Here is a 24,169-nt window from a genome sequence, read left to right on the forward strand (position 1 = left end):
GCACTTGATGATTGGCTTCACAGTCGGGTATACAAGGGTTGTTGCATTCTGTATTAGTGGAAAACAACTGCTGCACGTCTCCAAAAGTTATTGCCGCTTCCTCTGGAGATGGTCCGTCAACTCGACAATGCTGTTTGTCATGGAGTGGTGGCTTTACGAAATTACGGCATGAAACAGCGTGCTATTGCTCGGCAGTATGGCATCACTCAAGGTCAGGTGTCAAAGATCCTGAAACGAAATGCTCAGAGGGGTGTCCCTACTCCAATACCGAGGCCAGGACATCCCCGCAGAACCACAAGGAGGGATGATCGCCAGCTGCACCGGTTAGTCCGCAATGGCCGTACCAAGTCAGCTAATCGGCTTAGGGCTGAGTGGCAGCAACTGACAAATGTGCCTGTATCCAGAAGGCTAGTCAACCAACGACTGGTTCAAGCAGGCTTTCATGCCAGGCGTCCCCTGAGAAAGCCACGCCTGACCAGACAACACCGCCAGCGCCGATTGCAGTGGGCCAGAGAGCACCGTCAATGGCAGCCAGGACACTGGAATCACGTGATCTTCAGTGACGAGTCTAGATTTCTGGTCTTTCGTCAAAATGGCTGCGTCCGAGTGCGCAGACAAGTGCATGAAGCCTACAACAAAGATTGTATAGTGCCAAGAGTCCAAGCTGGAGGTGGTGGGGTGACCGTTTGGGCTGCTTTTCATGCAGGGGGCAAAACTGACCTGGTTGTTCTGAATGGAAACCTGAACCAGTTCAAGTCCAGGACCTTTCTGGAATAAACATTGCTTCCATTTGCTCGTGCAGCCATTCGAGGAAACTTTGTCTTCCAAGATGACAATGCACGGCCTCATCATGCTCGCATGATCCAACACTTTCTTGCTGACCGTGGTGTCGAGCATATGGAGTGGCCTGCCATGTCCCCGGATATGAATCCGATAGAGAACTTGTGGGCAGAATTAGCGCGTCAAATCGACCACTTGGACCAGCAGCCGACCTCTGTGCGTGAATTGCAGCAGGCTATTGTCACTGCATGGCAAGTGATTCCTGTCCAAACCTTGGCAAATCTCGTGAACAGCATGTCGCAACATGTACGTGCTCTCCTGAATGCTCGTGGGGGTTACACGAAGTACTGAACTGTAATTTTACTGTCCGTAATCCCAGTCGTAATTTAACTTTTGTTTTTGTTAAAAAATTTTTTGGCTAATGTGCAAAATAAAGAGATACTTCTGGAAAATGTACAGAAGTTTAACACAGTACTGTCCATGAATTGAGTTCGATATCAGTTTACATCACTTTCAAGGATCAATTTATTTGTTTCAAAATGTCAAATGTGGTTTTTGTTTCTTTTAAAGGTCACATTAACAAAATCTGGAATAATTTCAACATAATTCTAATGAACTTTTGGTTCTAAGACATCTTGAAAATTAAGTTCTCCCTCACAAAAAAAAATTCCATATTAAATGCCAAGTCTGTATATATATATATATATATATATATATATATATATATATATATATATATATATATATATAGTGAAACCTTGACTTACGAGTTTAATTCGTTCTGTGACCGAGCTCGTAACTCAATTTGCTCGTTTCTCAAATTAAATTTCCCCATTAAAATGAATTGAAATGCTATTAATCCGTTCCAGCCCCCCAAAAACCACACCAATTTTTTTTGAAATATACAGTATATATAAAAATATCTCGCGCTTTATATTTCACCTGTATGCAGCATACAAGTTGGCAGGATGGCCTGGACTGGAGGTGCGCACACTTGACTCTAAACTGTCCAGCCTGGGTTTGAATCCCGACCCAGCTATAACCTGTCATGTCGGTGTTTCACAGGCAGGGTGATTCATCAATGTGTGTACCGCTAAACTGGGCGCCCCGTTTGCGTCCCATTAGTTGTTGGATGTTCAGGATCTGTGTAGTGTTCTGGGCCCTGTGATATTTCTGGTCTTCATCAATGACCTCATCGAAATGACCTCATCAATGACCCATCGAAAACCTTGATATTTTCTACCCCCTGTAATTCACCCCAGAGTCCTTGCAGTGTTCATATGTTTTATTCCTCTCCCACCTGCCCCCAAGTCCTCCCGATGTCCCTGCTCTCAAATGTTGTGTTTGTGTCCTTCCCCCTCTCTCCCCATCTTGTCTGCCGCTCCCCTTGTTTTTTGTGTTTTGTGTGTCGGTTTGTCTTTTTGTGTGATTAATGTTAGCTCTTTCACGAGCCTCGATCTTGTATACAAAAGAAAAAAAGAAAAAAAAAAACTCACCGTGTCTTCCACAAAGAGAAGGCGAGCTATCGCCGGCACTCTGAACAAGTTGTGGCCTGGCATGCTCTTCTCCTCTGCCGTTATATACGTCCTCCTCGGCATCTTTTTCCAGAAGAGCCCTGTCTCGTCACAGTTGAAGATTTGCTGGGGGATGTATCCTTCGGCTTGTACCAGTTCGGCAAAAGTTATAATAAAATCTTCAGCTGCCTTCACATCCGAGCTTGCTGCCTCACCATGCCTCACGACGGAGTGAATGCCGGTCCTCTTCTTAAAATTATCAAACCATCCCCGACTGGCTTTGAATGACTCTTCCGATGCCTCGTCCGTTGATGTTCCCGCCGTCTGCTGCACCAAATCCCCGTAAATGTCTCGTGCCTTCTCACAGATGATGCTCTCGGTCACGGTATCTCCTGCGAGCTGCTTCTCCGTCAACCACACAAACAACAACTTCTCCATCTCTTCATGGACAGAGGTCCGGAGCTTTGAAATAATCGTAACGCCCTTGGCTGGCGTTATAGCCTTTATCGACTCCTGCTTCAAAATCGTACATATTGTAGAAGTACTACGATCGTACTGCCTCGCCAAGTCGACAACACGCACACTCGCTCATGTTTTTCGACGATTGCGTGTTTTATATCCAAGCACATCATCCTCTTCTTCTTCTCAGCACTGCCCTTGGCACTCAATTTCTTAGGACCCGTGGTTAAAACTAAGAAATTTTCCAAAATAACCAAAATGCGAAAACAAAGCAGCAGCTATATACGGCAGAGATGCTTGCGCGGCAAGATAACCACGTGACTGGAACGCTCGTTGGGCCACCTAGTGGCGGGTGGCGTAAACTCGTAACTCAGATCTCGGCTCGCATCTCAAAGCAAAAAACCGCCCGAGCGACGGCTCGTATCTCGGAAAACTCGTAAGTTGGTGCACTCGTAAGTCAAGGTTTCACTGTATATATATATATATATATAGATACAGTCATCCCTCGCTATATCGCGGTTCACTTTTCGCGGCTTCGGTACATCGCGGGTTTTTCTCGCTAGTATATGTAAAATTATATCGCGGATTTTTCGCTATATCGCGGGATTTTGCGGTATAAATGTATTTTTATATACTATTATTTTAAATATTTTTGTGGTAAAATAAGCATTTTCTAGCCTAAAAAATAAAAAAACGTAAAAAAATAAGAAATATACAGTAATTAAAACATATTACAAGAAATAAAATACTGTACATAGTGTACAGTAGAAGAGTAGACAAAGAGACAAAGTCGTGCGTATGGAAAACGCAGATGCGGCAGCTTCCACTTGCGCTAGTTACCCACGTAATGGGTAACTGTAATGCTCTTTCTGGCTGTGCAGTACATTCATCATCGTCATCACCTTCATCGTCATCAGTACTGCACAGCTAATTCATCATCATCTTCATCATGCAAGTTGTAGTATTGAAGAGCCGGGGCTCTTGCTTGATACCGACGAAATGACGGGCAAGACACAAACTCGTCCGAGAAGATATTTATTCTCAAAACCAACTCGGGAACACTGAAAAGCCCGTTTATCGGGCTGCATTATAAAGCACAACCAGAAACCGAAAGCCACGCCTCTCAAGCGTGGCGTGCTTCGGTGGTCACGTGATCAACAGGTGTAGCTGATTATACCCGCACGCGCGGCACGCTTTAGCAGTCACGTGACCAGCCACTCTGGCGCTGGGGATCCCCGCCGGTGACGTCACCGGCTGGAGCAAGGAGATTCTGATGCTGGTCTTGCTTGGGGGACCCATGGGTAGCTACAGTATCTTCAATGGTGAGTACCCATTAGAATTTTATATGTTGTTAAAATTACGTATGTTTAAGAGTGTAAAAAGTGTTTAAGAGTATAGGAAGTGTTTATAAGAGTATGGGAAAGGTTAATAAGAGTGTGGGGAGGGTCATAAAGCTTAAAAATATATATAAATAATAAAATAAAAATATGGTCGCTACTTCGCGGATTTTCATCTATCGCGGGGGGTTCTGCAACGTAACCCCCGCGATAAACGAGGGATCACTGTATATATATATATATATATATATGTATATATATATATATGTATATATATATATATATATATATATATATATATATATATATATATATATATATATATATATATATATATATATATATATATATATATATAGATAGATAGATATAGATATATATATATATATATACACATATAATTATAGATATGTAATTATAGATATATATAGATATATGGTTATGTTTTTTGGGGTAGGTGTTGACATACCCTTGTACAGATAGGATTGTGTCGTAGTAGCATGGATCGCATGCGAGTAGGAAGCCCATCTCGAGATGTCCATAAGCAGGGAAACTGTGAGCGTAAGAGTATTTGTTTCACCACACAGAGGGTGGTTTTGTGTTAGTTAAATAGGGCTTAAGGATAATTCCCAGTATGTAATTGTCTCCTGTGATTTTTCCCTTGTGTTTTTACATTCACTCGGCCAGCCATGCAATCGGCCCCATTAACCAACAACACCGACAAGCCCGAGGGAAATCCAGCACATTCCTGATCGGGCTAAACCCCGCCGACGTAATGCAAACATTCTCGAAGAGACAAAACTCTGCACCCCGATGGATCGTAACGGAGAGACCAAGCCCTGAGTTTCGTCATTGGATAAGGAGACATGGGGTAATGGACAGAGCTCGGGCGATTGGCCAGAGATGACATCAGAGCCAGCTCGCTCGGTCTTGAGAAGAAGAAGAATCTGTTGCTCTCTCGGTCTCTTGGCATGAACAAGGAAGAAGGCCCCATTTTTCCTTTCTTCATGCTGGTGCGATTTGGCTTTCTGGAGGGTGAATGCCTTTTGTCCCTGGCTTGGCGTCCCTGGCTCGAGTGTGATCGTGGAGAGGAAGAAGAAGAGTCTGTCGCTCACTCTCTCTGGTGCTAGCGGTTGGATCGGATGGTCACGCTTTTTCCTTTGTTTCTCGGGTGGCTCGTGAGAACTCTGCGGAGCTTTGGGAACTCTCTCATCGTGAAGGAAGGGGTGTTTGTGAACTGTGGTGTTTCTCCTGGGAGATGGAGCAGTGTTACGTTTCGGAGGGAGTGGAGAGCGAGGCAGGACAGGCTGCACGAACTGCCTCACCTTCGTGGCGCACTGGTGCAGTGAGGAGGAACTTCGCGCCATCATGTGCGTTTCCCGCATGGGCGGCTGCCGGCCACATTGGACTGTCGACGTTATTCAACGACATCGTCGAGAACAGAGCTGAGTGCTGGCAAATAAAAGGGCGGGATTTTCTTTTTATTTTCTTTTATCATTCCCCTGTCTGTTTTCGTGTCTGAGTGGAGACGTCTCAAGTTAGGATTATAGATTTACCTCACCATTCATTTTATTTCTGTGCTTTATTTAATTAAACCATTATTTGTTGCATTTCATTTGTTGTATTGTTGATTTTCCATTGTATCGTTTCTGTGTTTGTGGGTTCGAGGAATAAACCTGTGTGGCGGCCGTCCGTAAAGGTAAGAACTTTTGTTCCCTCACTCGCGCGCGACGGACCATCCGCCGGTTTCGGCTTGATCGCCACGTAGTTAAAGCAAACTGTTCTACTATCAGCCGCCTGTGATCTTAATCACCGGCAACATGACAATATATGGTGGTTTACTGGGTGTAGAAAAGATCATGCTTTTGGATTGGGGATGATCTGAGATGGTGGGAAACAGCTGTCTTGAAGAACCGGAGGGAAGAATGAGATTGAAGGGAATGTGTAAGTTGGTTCCACAGGTGGGAAAAAGGAGGAACAAATGAGTGGAGGTGCACAGGTTTCTTGGATTTAGGTAGTTTCACCCAAAGGGGTTGATAATGGACCCCTGCAGAAACCTGGGGGCTATGGAGGGGGGGGGGGGGGGGGGGGAGGGTAGCAGGGTGGAAGGGGTGTGAGAAGGGTAGGAGGGAGGGGGGAAGGCTCACGGAAAGACCAGAAAGGAAGACAGGAAAAAGAAGGTGGTGGAAGACTGAGAGACCACTGACCTTCTAGTGGCGAAATGATGGACTTGTGGACTCGGCTTCATTGTGGGAGATTCTAACGTTCTTGAAGGTCTTGTTTTCCACATCATCAAGCTGGGCAAGATATGAGGTGAGGGAGGGGTGAGGGGCTTTTGAGGCACAGCCTTTTGAGATATCATGCATATATATTGTTGCGGATCTCGAACGTCGGCTCTCCCCTTATCAAGAGGGGGTTAATCCCCTTGTCTTTGATCTGGCCGATGCGACCCTGGAAGTTATAACGTTCCTTCCGGTCGGTGGTAAATAGGGTTGTTGGTCGATTTTTAGTCCTATCACCTAATTACTACCACCGACCGTAAAGCAAGGAAATAACTCCCGCTTGAACCACGGATATTGATGGGATATGCCGAGCGGATAGCAATCCGCGATCCGAGCTGTTAACCAGTGACTAGACCTGATTCTAAGTGGTTGCGATCGTGCCACGTTTACCCAATGGTGAAAAGACTAATGTGATCGGATGGAGAGGAAACCAGGAAAACAGGAAGAACAGATGGGTTTATTAATTATGTACAAAGAAGAAGAGGAAACGAAAGAATGTACAAGAAAGAAAGAGGAAGGAAAAGTACACAGGGCAGTCTTAACTACAGGCTTAACTTATTCCCTGGGCAAACGGGCCCGTCTCACACACAGACACTCACACAGGGATTGCAGATGGTAGGGTGGAAGGTCCGGCGATGGGGTCTAGGCTCCAGTCCGGCTCCGGTCCGGCAGACGAAACCCGGCAGGCAGCTCTTCACGTATTGTAACGCGAACGGACAATTATAATGACGGGGGGGGGGGGGGGGGGGAAGGCTCGTATACTGGCGTACGTAATATGCGCACTACTCGCTCCAAGCGCGCCCTCCCCAATGTCCTGCACGCTGCAGTTCGTGGCAATGCGTGCCACGCGCTCGCCCTCAGCACAGCGGGTTTCCACAGTGCGTCTCTTTGAAATACCAATGCCAGCGAGCCCTCTTTGATCAAGCACATAGGTCCTTATACTCGCGAGTCCTCCGCAATCACGACAGTCCTCTCCACAACGATAAGTCCTTCCAATACCAATCTGTCACTCGAGTCCTTCCCGCACAGTCCTTTTGAGGGCTTTGCGTGCGTGCTTTTATAATCAAGCCAGCGAACGCTCTCGAAGCCCAAAAGTCACGCCTGTCAGGCGATGTCACTCCAGCCCTGGTTGGCTGGTTATGGCTTACCGGCCCCGCCCTGACGGCTGGTTGACGTGGCCACACCTCCATCCTGGTGCTCCGCCCTCTTCTCGGGCCTTACCTCGTGGGTTTCTGGGCTGGTTTGGGCGGAAGCCCAGCGAGGTTGCAAACGCTGCTGGCCCTAAAGGGCGAGGGCGATGGCTAGCGCTTAATGGCGTCGCTTGGAAGGGAGGCTGCCAAAATGGACGGAAGGGCCTACTCTTATTTGATTGACACAACACAGATGCAATTATTGGAAAATGGCCTTATCTAACACATACTAAGAAATAACTGATCTCCTATGGTGACCTATGTGTTGCTTGTGGCCTACCTATGGGGTGCTACCTTTAACCTTTAATGATGTTAGATTTATTTACAAGTGTGGGTTCTCAAAACCGCAACAATATATATTGTTACGGTCCGCGGTTAAGGATGTTGTTTGCCGAGCGGAGGCGCCGCGGCCGAACAGTTCTTCCCCGATTCACCCGATTCACCCAGACGTTGGCCGTATCGCGCCACAGCTACTCAATATGGAAAAGACTAAGACGACGAATGCAAAGAGGAAGAAGAAGAAGATGTACAGAAGAGTAACGGGGTTTATTATTATTTACACACACATAAGCAAAAAGAGCAGTCACGGGTATTTACAGCGGACATGAAAAAAACAGGTAACACAGTGCAAATTACTAGCTTATACAGACTTAATTACCTACCCCGGACAGAACAAACAAAGACGACTCACACGGGGAATGATGATAGGAATTGGCTGGAAGGAGAGGAAAGTCCAATTGGTTCGGCAGCACGAATCGGCGCGTTGGGCAGCCGCCGTTCCTCCGCGGCCCTGCTCCAAACCGCCGTCCAGGCCCCAAATGGCTGGCGAGCGTGGTGGATGCTGGGGACGCTGCTGCTGCTGCTGCTGTAGACGCTGCCGCTGGCGAGCAAGGTGACGAATAGCAGGCTTTTGCGCTTCCCTGGATGACGTCTGCTTTTGGGACCTCACAACTCAGCTCTTGTCATAGCTCATCTCAGATCTCAGCTCATCTCTCCTAAAAGCTCCTCTCCTTTCTCAGCCCATCTCATGTCTCTCTCGGGAACGTCCCGCGGCGGGTTATATAGGCCCCGCCCCTCAACCTTCGCGAACCTCCTTGCTGTTCCTTTCCACACCCTCTCCAAGTCCAACCCCTTGTTTGTGGTTGGTTGAGTGGGGCTGACTCACTCCTCCTCTCTATGACGAGGTGGGGACCCGCCTTTCTTCCCCAACCCTGCCTCGTGGTCAATGGCGGCAATTGGAGGGGATGTAATTGCCAATTTGAGGCTTGGCCATTACGAACGGGGAAATGGAGGTTTTAGGGAATGGGAATGAAGGGAATCTATCTCTTTTACTTGGTGCAATGGAGTGTCATGTTACTGGAAGACAAGGCCTTACTCTAAAACACATAATAAAGATATAAGCTACTGAACAAGGGTATTATAGTGTCCTTCAATGTGGTGTTTCATGGAATTAACTACCGGGACGCCCTTTGACCTTTACACAACACTGGAGGCAGGAGGTGCAGAATAGACAATAATAATAATAAAGCACACAATAAAAAAATACAATCCTCATATCCGCAACAATATATACACTACTGGTCAAAAGTTTTACAACACCTCAAATTTTTGTTTTTATTGAAATTTACGCAGTTTAATGGCTCAATGTGCTCTGAAATTAAGCATAGAACAAATAAACAATTGGAGATAAAAAAGAAATCATGGAATAATTTTGTTTAACAAAATTTAATTTAATTTTTTAACTCAGCAAAGTAGCCACCTTGTGCAGATAAAACCACCGAACACACTCCTGGCATTCTTTCTACAATGGAAATCAAATATTGTTCGGGAGGTTCTTCCCAACACTGTTACAGAAGTTCCCACAAATGTGTTGCACTTGTAGGTTGCTTTGCTTTCACCCTTCTGTCCAGTTCATCCCAAACCAGCTCGATGGGGTTTAAGTCTGGAGACTGTCCTGGCCATTCCATGATTTGAAGCCTACCATTTTGTTCTTTTCCTCGAAGGTAGTTTTGACATACCCTGGAGGTGTGTTTAGGGTTATTATCTTGCTGTAGGATGAACCCCTGACCAACTAGGTATCTACCAGAGGGTATTGCATGGCACTGCAAAATGCTGTGGTAGCCCTTTTGGTTCAGGGTGCCAGTCACTCTGTGCAAGTCACCGACTCTGGATCCAGCAAAAGAGCCCCAGACCATCACGCTTCCTCCTCCATGTTTGACAGTTGGTGTCGCACACTGAGGAACCATCCTTTCGCCTACTTGACGGCCTACAAAAACCATGCGTGATGAACCAAAGATTTCAAATTTTGATTCATCGGTCCATAAGACCTTCTTCCAGTCTTCAGTAGTCCACTGGCGGTGCTTCATGGCCCAGGCAAGCCTCTTTTTCTTATTTTGCCATCTTAGCAATGGCTTTCTTACTGCCACTCGACCTGTCAAACCTGCAGCTCGAAGTCTTCTCTTCACAGTTGAAACTGAGACTTGCTTACTTCGACCAGTGTTAACCTGTGCTTGAAGCTGTTGTCCTGTGAGCTGCCTATCATGCAAGCTGTTGACTCTCAGAAACTTGTCTTCTGATTCTGTTGTGGCTTTGGGTCTGCCAGATCTCTTCGTGTCAGTTTCCTCCAGTTTCCAATACACTACTTCCTGCAGTGCAATATTGTCCAAATAATGCTTCAGAGGGTGTAATAACAGTCTGTTCCAATACTGCTTTTATACAGATAGGGGGTTTGTAATCAAGTAATCAGCAGAGGTTGGGACACCTCCAGGAATTGTTTGCATCAACTTTCAAGGCTTAATTTACTTACATTGCTGCAGAACAGCTGTAAGTTGTTAACCATTAATTGTTCCCTGAAGAAGGCCTTTTTAGAATATAACTGTGCAATTTACATTATTTTCCCGTTTTTGCTAACCTAAACTTTTTTTAAACCTCGAGCAGTTTACTGCTTACCTTTGTTCCATTTCAGGTTATTCACTGGACTTGAATTGCTTAAATTTCATAAAAAACTGGAAAAATTGAGGTGTTCTAAAACTTTTGACCGGTAGTGTATATATATGTTTTTTTGTAATGTTGAAGGCTCCAGTCAGGGACTATAGATTTGTAATCGAGGTCAGGCCAATAAAAAAAAGGAGCTGCATTGATAGAAAAGTTAAGAAAGAGAGAAAAGCCTAAGAGTTTTTTTCGGAAGTAAAAAAAAAAATCTGCTTTTTGAAAAGGGGAAGGTTTACGTGCTTGGAAATACATGGGAAGGTAAAAAGTTCCATAGTTTGGCAGTGGAGGCGAAGAAACACATAATAACAGCCCACCCTTGAGTTGCCAATGGCCACACAATAATCTCGTGATGTAGTGGCTTATCGAGTATTCCGTGGTCTCGCTAATGGCGGAGGTACACAAGCAGTAAGTTATTTTGGAGCAGAAACCGAAGTAATATTTGTAGAAAAGAGAAAGAGAGCCAACTTTGTGGCATAATTCGAGTTTTGAGTTCAGATTGGGAGAGTTGATAAGTCAGATTACTTTGGATTCAGTTCTGTCCAGTAAGTATGTGGTGCTAAAACTACCCCAGATGTGAGAACAGTACTCTATACGAGAACGAATCAATCCTTTATGTCGTTGAAGCAACTGTTGAGGAGAAGAATCTTCGACATCTGAACAGGACTCCCAGTTTCTTCAAGGCAGACTTAGTTATTTGTGTAATGTGTGGAGTCTGGGATAAATTTGATGTTAGGGCCATACCTCGTAGATTTATTGAATCACATGGTATAATTGTGGAGCTTTCAAAGGAGATTGGAGAGTTCAGGCGTTTTAGAGAGAGACAGATGGGAAGAAATTGAGTTTTAGAAGAAATAAACTTAACCTGATTACATTTTCCCCACTGGGAAATCTTGTCCAGATCCGAATTTAAAGAGGTCGCTGTGATGAAACGAGATGTAAATCGAGTGAGGGGAGATTGGGCAGATGGAAGAAAACATGGAATGTAATGTTGAGCCATCAGCATACGAGTGCTTTTGGTTATTTGTAGAAGAAAGAAGGTCATTGATTAAAAAAAAGAAAGTGTCGGAGACAGGACAGAACCCTGAGGGACACCGCTGTTGATAGGGAAAGAGGAAGATGTTGAAACATCAACAATAACGGGGATAAGAACGGTTGGATAGAGAGCTCAATAAGAAAGAGCAGAGTGAAGGAGGAAAGCCGAAAGAGTGAAGCTTGGATATCAGACCTCGATGCCAAACTCCGTCAAAGGCTTTTGCGATATCAAGGCCTACAACAAAGGATTCCCCAAAGTCTCTCGGAGAAGAGGCCCAGACATTTGTAATGTAAGAAAGGATATCACCGGTAGATCTTGCCACCTTGCGAAAGCCATATTGATGGTCAGATCGAAGACTGTGAGATTCAAGATACTTGAGGAAATGGTTATTGAGAAGACATTCAAAGACTTTGGAAATAGTAGAAGTCAGAGCAATAGGACGGTAGTTGGAAGGGTTTGAACGATCCCCCTTTTTTATAATAGGCTGTACTTCGGCATGTTTCCCGGAAAGAGGAAAAGTTTGGGTTTTTAAACAAAAACAAAACAAACGAGCAAGCACGGGAGCAAGTTCTGAAGCGCAATCCTTCAAGACATGAGGAGGAATTCCATCTTGTCATGCCTTGCTTGTGTCCAGAGAGAGGAATACTTTTTGACTGCATGAAAAGCGATTATAGGGAGGGGCATAGGATGGGTAATGGGTGCTTCAGAGGGAGATGGACTGTTGGAGTCATCCAGTGTGGAATTAGAGGAGAAAATAGAACCAAAAAGAGTTGCTTTATCAGTCAGAGACGCATCTATAGTACCATCAAAACGGAACAGCGAAGGAAAGGAAGAGCAACATAAGTTGTTGGAGATACTTTTCGCTAAGGACCAGAAAGATCTATTCGTGGAAGAAGATGAGAGGTTGTCACATTTATTTTGGATGAAGGAATGCTTTGCCTCACGAATAACCTGTTTGCAATGATCTCTGGCAAATATGAAAGCAGGATGTGAGTCGGAGGAAGATCAGTTTTTCCATGTCCGATATGCCGCATCTCTTGTACAAATGGCCACAGTTCAGCTATACGTTCAGCAGAGATAGAGGCATCGTCTGAGGGCAGACAGTAGTCCTTCCAGGGAAAATCAGAAAATAGGTTTTGTAAACCAGTCCAGTCAGCGCTATTGAAATGCCAATACTGCCGTTTAGTTGGAGGAGGAGTGGTGGTAAGTAAAGTGATGTTCACAAGATTGTGGCCAGAATAACTAATTGGAGGTGAACAACAAATCCAAAGTATTGAAGAGTGGTCATGACGATCTGGGATATGGGTAGGTTGGGTGATAATTTGTTCCAAATCATTGATAATGGGAAATGTGAGAGCTTCAACTCCCCCAACATCCGTGTGTGGGATGATTTCAACCAGTCCCTGTGGTGTACATTGAAGTCTCCTAAATAGAGGAATTCTGCTTGAGGGTGTTCGATGTCATGACCTCATGGCAGGAATTAAGATAGTCAAAGAATAGTTTTATTTTGCCCCATGAGTTGTGATCCCCAAAGCACGTCTTGCTCCCGGAAATAGTTGCCATTCCAACTGCTTGGAGTTTAAGCTTGAAGGATGATACTGTATTCTGTATTATCTTATGAAGATAGATGTTGAGTTTAAATTGTATAATTTTAAACGTGCTGGTATCACAGCCTTGTGTTAGAATTTCATTTTATTTTAGATTCGAAATAAAGTTCATTTTTACTTACGTTCCATAAACCAGCCTTGCTGTTCGGCGCAAGATTTACACCATATTACAGTGTCACAGTGGAGACTCCAAAGCAGCTGAATAAATCGTTTGGAATCCCATCTCATGCCAAAGGCAGCTCAGAAGGGGAAGAGCAGTATTCCATCAAGCTGAGCAAGGTGTGAGGTGAGGGGTGGGGGGGGGGGGGGGGGGAGTGCAGAGGGGAGGGCAGTATTCCATCAAGCTGCAGATGGAAGCCTTGTCGGTGGATAGGAGTTCAAGTGTACCAAGGAAGGACTTTGCACAACGGAGGATGCTCAGTGGGCAACTGGCTTTGAAGGCCGACTTAGAAATGTGGTTTGCCCAAGAAAGATCATGGCTGAGAACTTGATTTGTAAGTGAGCAAAGCGTGTACATGACAAATAATATAAACTAGAACAATGCGACTGTGTCGCCAATATGCCTCCGCATAGTCCCACAACGGGTAGATGCCATCACTCTGCATATATGGGTAGGGGATCATGTTTGTGAAGTTTTGTGTTGCTCGGATAAGGTTCGTTTTTCTATCCAATATGGCTGTCAAACCACGTGACCGATGACATAATTTTCAAACTATATGCAACAGTGCTGTTAGATGATATTTGTAAAATTTCGCATCGATAGGTTTAGTGGTTTCAGAGATATAATTATTTAATATTTTCCTTCAATCCAATATGGCTGCCAAACCATGTGACCTATGATGTCATAAATTTAATATTTCAATACAAATGGGTCATAGATCATGTGCATGCAATTTCAGATTTTTAGGAGAAGGAATTCGATTGAAACATTTTTGGCTGGTATACCACTTCACCTATGATGTCATCATTATCATGCTTTTGTTCCCCATTGGGAGTACCTGATAGTGTGCCAAGTTTCAAATTTTTCCATTCAGTGGTTTCTGAGAAATAATTTTTTAATTATTTGCTTTTAATCCAAGATGCCTGCCATACCACATAACCTATGACTTCTCAATTATCATAAAAACATTCTGCATGGGTGTCACTCCTACCCTGAAAGTTTCGTCTCATTCGGACATATGGTTGCTGAGAAAAACGAGGTTTAGCCCGGACAGACGTACGGATGTACGGACGGATGTACGGATGTATGGATGGACAAATGGAAGGACGGACGGACGGACAACCTGAAAACATAATGCCTACGGCGACTTTGTCGGGGGAGGCATAAAAAACATTTTTATTACTATTATTTTTGCTCTGAAGCTTGTCTTGTGTTGTGTGACATTTAATTTTCTGACAAGGTATAGACCTTATCAGAAAGGAGACCTTGATAACATGTCTTTTCTTGAGTCGTCTAAATAGCTGATCTGCATCTGTATTGTGTGTTCTGCAGTTAGTGATTGTGATTCATCTACGATGTTACCTCTTGAGTGCCAGTACTTGAACAAGAGTGCACTTACCACATTAGTGGGTCCACTTGCACCACCGATCAAACATTTCCAGCTTCGGCGCAAACCGAAGAGTGCGGCACTGCGCGCTGAGTTGCTACAGAAGTGTGAGTCTTGCTTGTTATGTGTGACCATTGCTTTTGCTGTGTCAACTGTGCTATTTGTTTTGGCACCTTGGTCATGACATACAAGTATAGTGGGTGTGGTGTGGGGTTTATATTGAAAAACAAATGGAGGAAGAGAAATGTCATAGGGAGCTTGGTAGAATGCTTTAAAAAAAATTATTTTACAACATTTTGATCTTTTTTATTTGAACAATCTATATATCTTGTATATAGGAGCAGTAACGGCCTGTTCAGGAGAGGGCCTTTGCCCAGTGGGGGGGGGGGATAAATCCATGTCCGCTATTATTGATGCCACAGGGGGCGTAGTAACACAATTATATAATTATATAAATGAACAGGCAAAAATGGCACCAGAAGCAGTGGCAGAAAGAGAGTGGCACTTCTATATGTTGGAAAATTGCATGCTTGGTCGGGGTTGCCCAGATAGCTCAGATGGCAGAGCATCGGTACGGTTCACCAGAGGACCTGGGGGGAGCCTCGAGGAGAGAGCAGTACTCCATCACGCTGTGGTTGAAAGCCTTGTAGGTGGATAGGAGTTCAAGTGTACCAAGGAAGGACTTTGCATGACGGAGGATGCCCAGCGAGCAACTGTCTCTTCTGTTGTCCCTTTTATTGTCTCTTCTGTTGTCCCTTTTATTGTCTCTTCTGTTGTCCCTTTTATTGTCTCTTCTGTTATCCCTTTTATTGTCTCTTCTATCGTCTACCCGACTGGAATTGTAGACGGTGACTTGCAAACCGAACCTGAGGGCAGTGTACAGAAGCGTTTTTGTTTTAAATAACAATAAATACAATGCGCAAGGAGGTGAAATTCACCAGCATTCTTTCAACGAGCAACCTTTAAAAATTTTAGTTATTTCGACCAGGTAAGAATAAAAGGTTTCCTTTTCTTTTTCTCTAGTGGTATTGTTACCACAGCTAGCTAGTAATCTTTATTTTTGTACAATACTTGAATGTGAGGTTGGAGAGCATCATATATGTATACACAGTATACATGCATGATCATTTCCTGAGGAGGGATGTCATCCCTCCTTCACTCTCATCTTCGATACTTTTTTTTGCCTTTTAAGAATGATAGATGTATTTCTTACTTAATGTTTTTGTCTTTTACAGCAACAGAGACTGCACAGCAGCTAAAGAAATCATCTGGAATCCCATCTCATGCCAAAGGCAGGGGTCTGGTAAAGAAATTGGATACCACCAGTATGTCCTCTTCCAGGCATATGATGTACATCACCCCTGTGGGTTGTGGATGAGCCTTATCCAAAATCTATCTTCTGCAATACTCTTTCTATTTTTGCTGGCACACCTGGGGTCTGTTGCAATTGTGTTGGAAATTTGGATTACAATTTCACTTGACATGAGCCTGGTGTTGGCTTAACAGTTAAGGTGGCTGGCTTAAGATCTTAGGGTCTTGAGTTTGAGCCCCTGTTGTGCTGTTAAAATAACACCAGGTGGGTTGACTCAGCCTGTCATCCTTCAGAAGTCGGCAAAATGAGTACCGGCTTACTGGGAAGAATGAGCCATTCGAGTATTCTGCGTTGGAGTGTGATCCGTCCAGGATTTCGCCCACCAGCCAATGGAAAACTGCCTCGGCAGCCCTATGCGTTTGAAGTCCCAAAATAATTGGCTCTACTTCTTCTGGCTGTACATTTAATTGTACATTGTAATTTATCCCAGGTCCGCATTAGTGGTAGTAAATTGTAAGTAAAAATAGACTGGATTTCAGACTTTTGATTTGCAAAAAAAGGCTTATTGCTGAACAAAAATGAGTCGAGCTGAGCATCGTTTTGGAAAATATATTTAAAGAAAATGAAATGAACAAAAATGAAGCAAAGTCATGTGATAGATGTGCCAGGCTTCAGCTAATTAAAAAGGTCAATTGTGGAGTTTTGTGCATGCATGCATGTATGTGCAAGTTCAAAACACCTGGGCCACAACCATGCCTCTGACTGGGCATGTTTGTGGCCCAGTTGTGTTTTGAACTTGCATGCATATGTACATACATACATACATTTACATACAGTCACGTGAAAAAGTAAGTACACCCCATGTAAAGTTTTGACTTTTTCAACATATTTCAACATACAGCTATTTGATCTTCATTTCAACAATATTGATAGATAAAAGTGATATAATATAACAAATATCATGAAACATTTACATTTTGTAGTCCATTGTTTAATTTAAATAAACATAAATGCAAATTTCGCATGTGGAAAAAGTAAGTACACTCTTGGCTCTAATAGGTGGTATTACCCCCTTTGGCAGAAACAACCTCAAGTAGGTGTTTCTTATAACTGTCTACCAGTCTCTGACATCGACTGGGGGAAATTTTTGCCCACTCCTCCATGCAGAATTATTTCAGCTGTGTGATGTTTGAGGGGTTTCTTGCATGCACAGCTCGTTTCAAATCCCCCCACAACATCTCGATGGGATTTAGATCCGGGCTTTGACTTGTAGTCCGGCAGCTAAGCTAAATATAGCATAACAATTGTGCATTTTGTGAGGAAAGCACCAAATTTGGCACACTAGTAGAATATCATATTATGAAAAGATCTGGATATTGGGCCATCTCAGATTCAGAGATTTGATTTTTGCAAGATTTGCAGATTTGCATGCTGAGATTGCAACGCCAGGGACGGCCGACTCCTTCCTGCGAGCTGCCCACGTCACCCGCACAAGAAGAGCTCATCAAATCACTGCAGCGGCACTGCACATCCTGCAACACCGTGCGTATGAACGCCACTGTATGACATATGCTGATGATTCAGAAGACCTGCCTGAGTTCGAAGACTGGTGTCACCAGAGAGGAGAAGACATTCCCAACTTTCAGTACTGGGCAACTGTGCTGGAACTAGAGATGTTGGTACTGGTCTACGTGCGTTCTCTGCGGCAGGCTTCATTCACGATGTACCTTGATGCCCTGACGGAACTGGTCCCATGGTTCCATGCTTTAGACCACACACACTATGCCAGGTATGCCACATGAGTATCCCTGTTCACCTGAGGGACATGGTTGCACTCCCAATGAAGCACCCAGATGTAGCCAGAGAATTCAGGGCTGGCAACTTCACTGTACAGAAGACGAAGAAGGTGTTCTCTTCGATCCCAATCGAATCGAAATCTTGCAAAAATCAAATCTCTGAATCTGAGATGGCCCAATATCCAGATCTTTTCATAATATGATAGTCGACTAGTGTGCCAAATTTGGTGCTTTCCTCACAAAATGCACAATTGTTATGCTAAGTTGCCCCACTATTGGCCATTCCAGAACCCTCCATTTCTTTCTTTTCAGCCATTCCTTGGTGGATTTACTGGTATGTTTAGGGTCATTGTCATGTTGCAAGGTCCACCTTCGGTTAAGCTTCAACTTTCCGACAGATGGCCTCACATTATCTTCAAGCACCCTCTGGTACAATGAAGAATTCATAGTGGATTCTATGACAGTGAGCTGCCCAGGCCCTGATGCAGCAAAGCTGCCCCAAACCATAATATTTCCACCACCATGCTTTACAGTTGGTATCAGGTTCTTGTGGTCAAATGCTGTCTTTGGTTTTCGCCAAACATGTCTTCTGGTACTGTGACCAAATAGCTCTACCTTTGACTCATCTGTCCAGAGCACATTGTTCCAGAAGTGCTGGTCTTTGTCTAGGTGTTCATTGGCAAACTTTAGTCTTGCCCTGATGTTCTTTCTGGACAGCAAAGGTTTTGCTCCTGGCACACCTCCCATGTAGATTAAATTTGTGCAGCCTATTTCTAATGGTAGACTCATGCACTTTGCCATCAACAGTGGCAAGAGCTACCTGGAGGTCCCGTGATGACATTCTGGGGTTCTTAGAGAATTCTTTCAGCATCTTGCGGTCTGCTCTCGGGCTGAACTTGCTGGGGCGGCCTGGCCTGACAAGTTGGCAGTTCTTTGGAATCTTCTCCACTTGTAGATGATCTTCCGGACAGTCGAATGATTGATTTCAAATTGTTTGGAGATCTTTTTAAATCCCTTCCCAGAGTCGGAGGCATCTATAACCTTCTTTCTGAAGGCCTCAGAGAGCTCTTTTGATATCGGCATGGTGACACTGCACACTTCAACAACAAAGAGCAAACCAAACTAAATGCCTGAGGTTTAAATATGACAGGTTCCTCCAAGATCCTCTCTAACGATGTTCTAATCATTTGCATCTGAGCTGGTGCATCTGATTCCAATTTTAGGTATTTGAAGTAGTGATAAATGTAGGGGTGTACTTACTTTTTCCACATGCGAAATTTGCATTTATGTTTATTTAAATTATACAATGGACTACAAAATGTAAATGTTTCATGATATTTGTTATATTATATCACCTTTATCTGTCAATATTGTTGAAATGAAGATCAAATAGCTGTATGTTGAAATATGTTGAAAAAGTCAAAATTTTACATGGGGTGTACTTACTTTTTCACGTGACTGTACATTCATACATACATCTATACACTCACACAATCCTTATATTGTATATTATGTGTACCGTTTTTCATGACGAACCTGGCCTTCAACGTTGAGTTTGAGCATTTTCAAATTGAATTGGATACATTGACAAGTCTACTTGGCTCCTATCATGTGCATCACTCGGTCAAATGTCCGACAACCAAATCGGTCAGTTGGTTGCTTTCAATGTGGGCATTTTAAAACACGTACGAGCAAAAATTGTGTTTATTGCAGATTGGGTCGTCGATAATCATACTATATATGTATATGTATATATATATATATATATATATCTATATATATCTATATATATACAGTGAAACCTTGACTTACGAGTTTAATTCGTTCTGTGACCGAGCTCGTAACTCAATTTGCTCGTTTCTCAAATTAAATTTCCCCATTAAAATGAATTGAAATGCTATTAATCCGTTCCAGCCCCCCAAAAACCACATGAATGTTTTTTGAAATATATATATATATATATAAATATCTCGCGCTTTATATTTCACCTGTATGCAGCATACAAGTTGGCAGGATAGCCTGGACTGGAGGTACGCACACTTGACTCTAAACTGTCCAGCCTGGGTTTGAATCCCGACCCAGCTATAACCTGTCATGTCGGTGTTTCACAGGCAGGGTGATTCATCAATGTGTGTGCCGCTAAACTGGGCGCCCCGTTTGCGTCCCATTAGTTGTTGGATGTTAAGGATCTGTGTAGTGTTCTGGTAGTGTTCTATTTTTGGTCTTCATCAATGACCTCATCGAAATGACCTCATCAATGACCCATCGAAAACCTTGATATTTTCTACCCCCGGTAATTCACCCCAGAGTCCTTGCAGTGTTCATATGTTTTATTCCTCTCCCACCTCCCCCCAAGTCCTCCCGATGTCCCTGCTCTCAAATGTTGTGTTTGTGTCCTTCCCCCTCTCTCCCCATCTTGTCTGCCGCTCCCCTTGTTTTTTGTGTTTTGTGTGTCGGTTTGTCTTTTTGTGTGATTAATGTTAGCTCTTTCACGAGCCTCGATCTTGTATACAAAAAAAAAAAAAAAAATCTCACCGTGTCTTCCACAAAGAGAAGGCGAGCTATCGCCGGCACTCTGAACAAGTTGTGGCCTGGCATGCTCTTCTCCTCTGCCGTTATATACGTCCTCCTCGGCATCTTTTTCCAGAAGAGCCCTGTCTCGTCACAGTTGAAGATTTGCTGGGGGATGTATCCTTCGGCTTCTATCAGTTCGGCAAAAGTTATAATAAAATCTTCAGCTGCCTTCACATCCGAGCTTGCTGCCTCACCATGCCTGACGACGGAGTGAATGCCGGTCCTCTTCTTAAAATTATCAAACCATCCCCGACTGGCTTTGAATGACTCTTCCGATGCCTCGTCCGTTGATGTTCCCGCCGTCTGCTGCACCAAATCCCCGTAAATGTCTCGTGCCTTCTCACAGATGATGCTCTCGGTCACGGTATCTCCTGCGAGCTGCTTCTCCGTCAACCACACAAACAACAACTTCTCCATCTCTTCATGGACAGAGGTCCGGAGCTTTGAAATAATCGTAACGCCCTTGGCTGGCGTTATAGCCTTGATCGACTCCTTCTGCTTCAAAATCGTACATATCGTAGAAGTACTACGATCGTACTGCCTCGCCAAGTCGACAACACGCACACCTCGCTCATGTTTTTCGACGATTGCGTGTTTTATATCCAAGCACATCATCTTCTTCTTCTCAGCACTGCCCTTGGCACTCAATTTCTTAGGACCCATGGTTAAAACTAAGAAATTTTCCAAAGTAAACAAAATGCGAAAACAAAGCAACAGCGATACGGCAGAGATGCTTGCACGGCAAGATAACCACGTGACCTGAACGCTCGCTGGGCCACCTCGTGGCAGGTGGCGTAAGCTCGTAACTCAGATCTCGGCTCGCATCACAAAGCAAAAATTCGACCGAGCGAAGGCTCGTATCTCGGAAAACTCGTAAGTTGGTGCACTCGTAAGTCAAGGTTTCACTGATATATATATATATATATATATATATATATATATATATATATATATATATATATATATATATATATATATATATATATATATGTCGGATTGAGACTTAGAACTTGGGACTCAAAAGACTCAGAGAAAAGGAGCAACGGATATATTTATTAGAACTCGATTACTCAAGCTTGAGGACAGCAAAGGTTGCACTGAAACTCACAAGAAATGACCAACAGTACAGCAAGATGCTCTGAATTAAATCAATTAAACCTTGCTTTATATAAGGAATATCAGGGGTGGGGTTAGCTCACAAGATACAGAGATAGAATGGGCTCATTGGTCCCAGAATGGGCTCATTGGTCCCCGAATGGGCTCATCGGTCCCCCCACCATAGTCCCATCCTGTTGTTCAGTTAGTTAGAGGAAGCTCATCAAGGCCACTCATAGGTTAACTCAGATAAGGAGATGGTCAGCCATCTGTGGCAACCTGTTTACAACTTTCTGTATAGAACTTTGGTTGAGAAAGAACAAAGGGAAGGTGAATACTCATAAAAGTGTCAACATTCAGGATATTGGAAAAGTCATGAGGAGATAAGAACTGTAGCCAAGGCCAGCTGAGGAGAACTGAAAGATTGTGCCCACACAGGCTAAGAGCACACAGGAAAGAACTCCTTATTAGGATATTACACATCCTCAAAGCACAAGAAAGAACTTAAGTATTATAAAGAGTTCAGTAATAAGGAAAACAGAACATATAATTGGTTATACTTGGTAATTGGTAAAGCAGCATAATAACAAAGGGGGAGGGGCATAATAGCTCCCTACATACCGCCCTTTTGGATCTAAGATACAAAGTTATCTATGAGCCAATCAAAGGCCTTTATTTCAAAACAAAGCAGAAATGAATCAAATCAGAAAAGCCATTCAACATATCACGCGAAGGCAGCCGGTGAGCATGTCCCGCACGCAAAGCACCACACAGTACCCAGTAGGATGATTCGCGTCTGTATGTGAGTATGCACTGTAAGGCCGTAGAAGCAGGGTGAACAAATGGCATAAAGGAAAAACCTCCAAGTGAGGCAAAACAGACAGTGTAAAAGATTCACTAAACATACCACACGGATGCCTCCCAGTGAGCATGTCTCGTACCCCGTACCGCACAGCGCACTCAGCAGGAAGATCCGTGGGCGTCTGGGTGCAAGTGGGTGTTAGTGGATGTATGATGTAAGTCGGGTGTAGATGGGTGTATGAGGTGAGACCGTAGAGACATGAAGATCGAATAGCGTGTCAAATCCCCAACGAAGACCTCTGGTTCCACCGGGGTCCACACCCAGGGAGATCTCCGACCCACCCTTGGTCCACAGAGGTGCAGCCGGACTCCCCCCCAACTGGAGCTCGCCCAGGCTTCCCCAGGAGAAATCCTTGGAAATCGTCAGCGCTCAATCGATATTCATGTTCATGAGGTCTCTTACATGCTGGTGATCTGGGGAAGACACAACATCGTCAGTATCAGGTGGCTCAAACCTATGGCCATAAAACAAAGCATAACGGATTTCAAAGGAGGGAGAGCAACTTCCTTTGGGTCAAAGTCGAGATCGTCCGAGGCGATGCTGCTTCCATCGCTGTTATCCATGGACGAATCTCCAAAACAATCAGATTCGGAACTCAGAGTATCTCCAATGTTGAGTTCCTCACCATCCAGGCTTGGGTGTGCAGTTGGGTCCAAATCCAGGATTGGGTCAGTGACGTTTGACCCGCTGCGAGCTTGTGAGACATAAAGGTGGGCTCGTGAAACATAAAGAGGCAAAGCTTGCATTGAAACATAAACATCGGTCGGGGGCCCTTGCATGTGGCCCCCATCATCACCGGTAACATCATCAGTAACATTATTCTCAGGTGGCGTAGGCTTGCGGCGTCGGCGGCCAGCAATAGTCATAGCCCTACACATCGAGAAGAAATGGGAAGAGTCCCTTAGGAACTCGTTGACGTCTGCATGCGACGCGTTGGGGCCTAGAGGAATCGGCCTTCTGGCAGCCTGAAATGCTTCAAGGTCTGCAAATGTGTAATCGACCTCATTATCAGTAATATCAATAATGGAAGAACAATCTTCGGAAGCGGAGATCTCATTGTCGCGGCCCAGTGACTCGTTCGGGTCGTCGTTCCAGGATCCGCGATCTGCAGTCACGTCGACGGCCGGAGTGTCATCTGGACCCACGGTCAGCTTGTCGGTCATCACCATGGCCTTTTCTGGTGTCGTCTTCAGTGTCCATCCTGTGGTAAACTTTCTCACACACGCAAGGACTAAAGCCTCGATTAGTACACAACAAACCACGATTCCAAGGACTATTGCCAAGGCGGTCAATATCTACTTTACTATCGTACCTGTCCATCCTTTGGTTGGCGGCTTTTCCTGCCGTCTCGTCCGCCCTTGCATTGCCCCGAACAACGTCAGTGTCCGCCTTTTGATGGCCGCGACATTTGATCACCGCAATAGCGCGGGGAAGCAAAATGCTTTGGAGTAGCCCTCCCAATTCTACCACGCGCACCACAGCCCATATCCACCACAATTTACCTGTACCCTCTACCTATTTTAAACTACTATCCACGGGTATTCGTGAAGGGGGTCCATCTTTCCCAACCACTCCCTTCACACCAGCCACTCCACGTTGTCCATAAACCTCTGAGACACACACACAACCTGTCCATTTCACAGTGAGGTGGGGTGCAGATCAATTCTGAAATAACAAAGAGGGTTTTGTCTGAAATTCGTCTCATGAAAACCCATCCAAGAGTCCAGTGTGACAGACAGACAGACACATAGACACACAGAAAACCCCAGGTACACATTCAAACCAGCTTG

At 44.4% G+C, this 24,169-nt stretch overlaps 1 protein-coding gene across 1 annotated transcript in view; it reads left to right on the forward strand.

Moving 5' to 3' along the window:
• The window catches only part of NELFA (negative elongation factor complex member A), a 63,122-nt gene that overhangs the window by 17,874 nt on the left and 21,079 nt on the right, over nucleotides 1-24,169 (forward strand). The window contains exons 3-4 of the mRNA XM_068110270.2: nucleotides 14,686-14,847; nucleotides 15,976-16,065. Of these exons, the coding sequence (XP_067966371.1) occupies nucleotides 14,686-14,847; nucleotides 15,976-16,065 (252 nt within the window). The remainder of the gene's footprint in view (nucleotides 1-14,685; nucleotides 14,848-15,975; nucleotides 16,066-24,169) is intronic.

This window comes from Myxine glutinosa, chromosome 3 (assembly GCF_964187855.1).
Source record: "Myxine glutinosa chromosome 3, kmMyxGlut1.1, whole genome shotgun sequence".
NCBI classification, from domain to species: Eukaryota; Metazoa; Chordata; class Myxini; order Myxiniformes; family Myxinidae; genus Myxine; species Myxine glutinosa.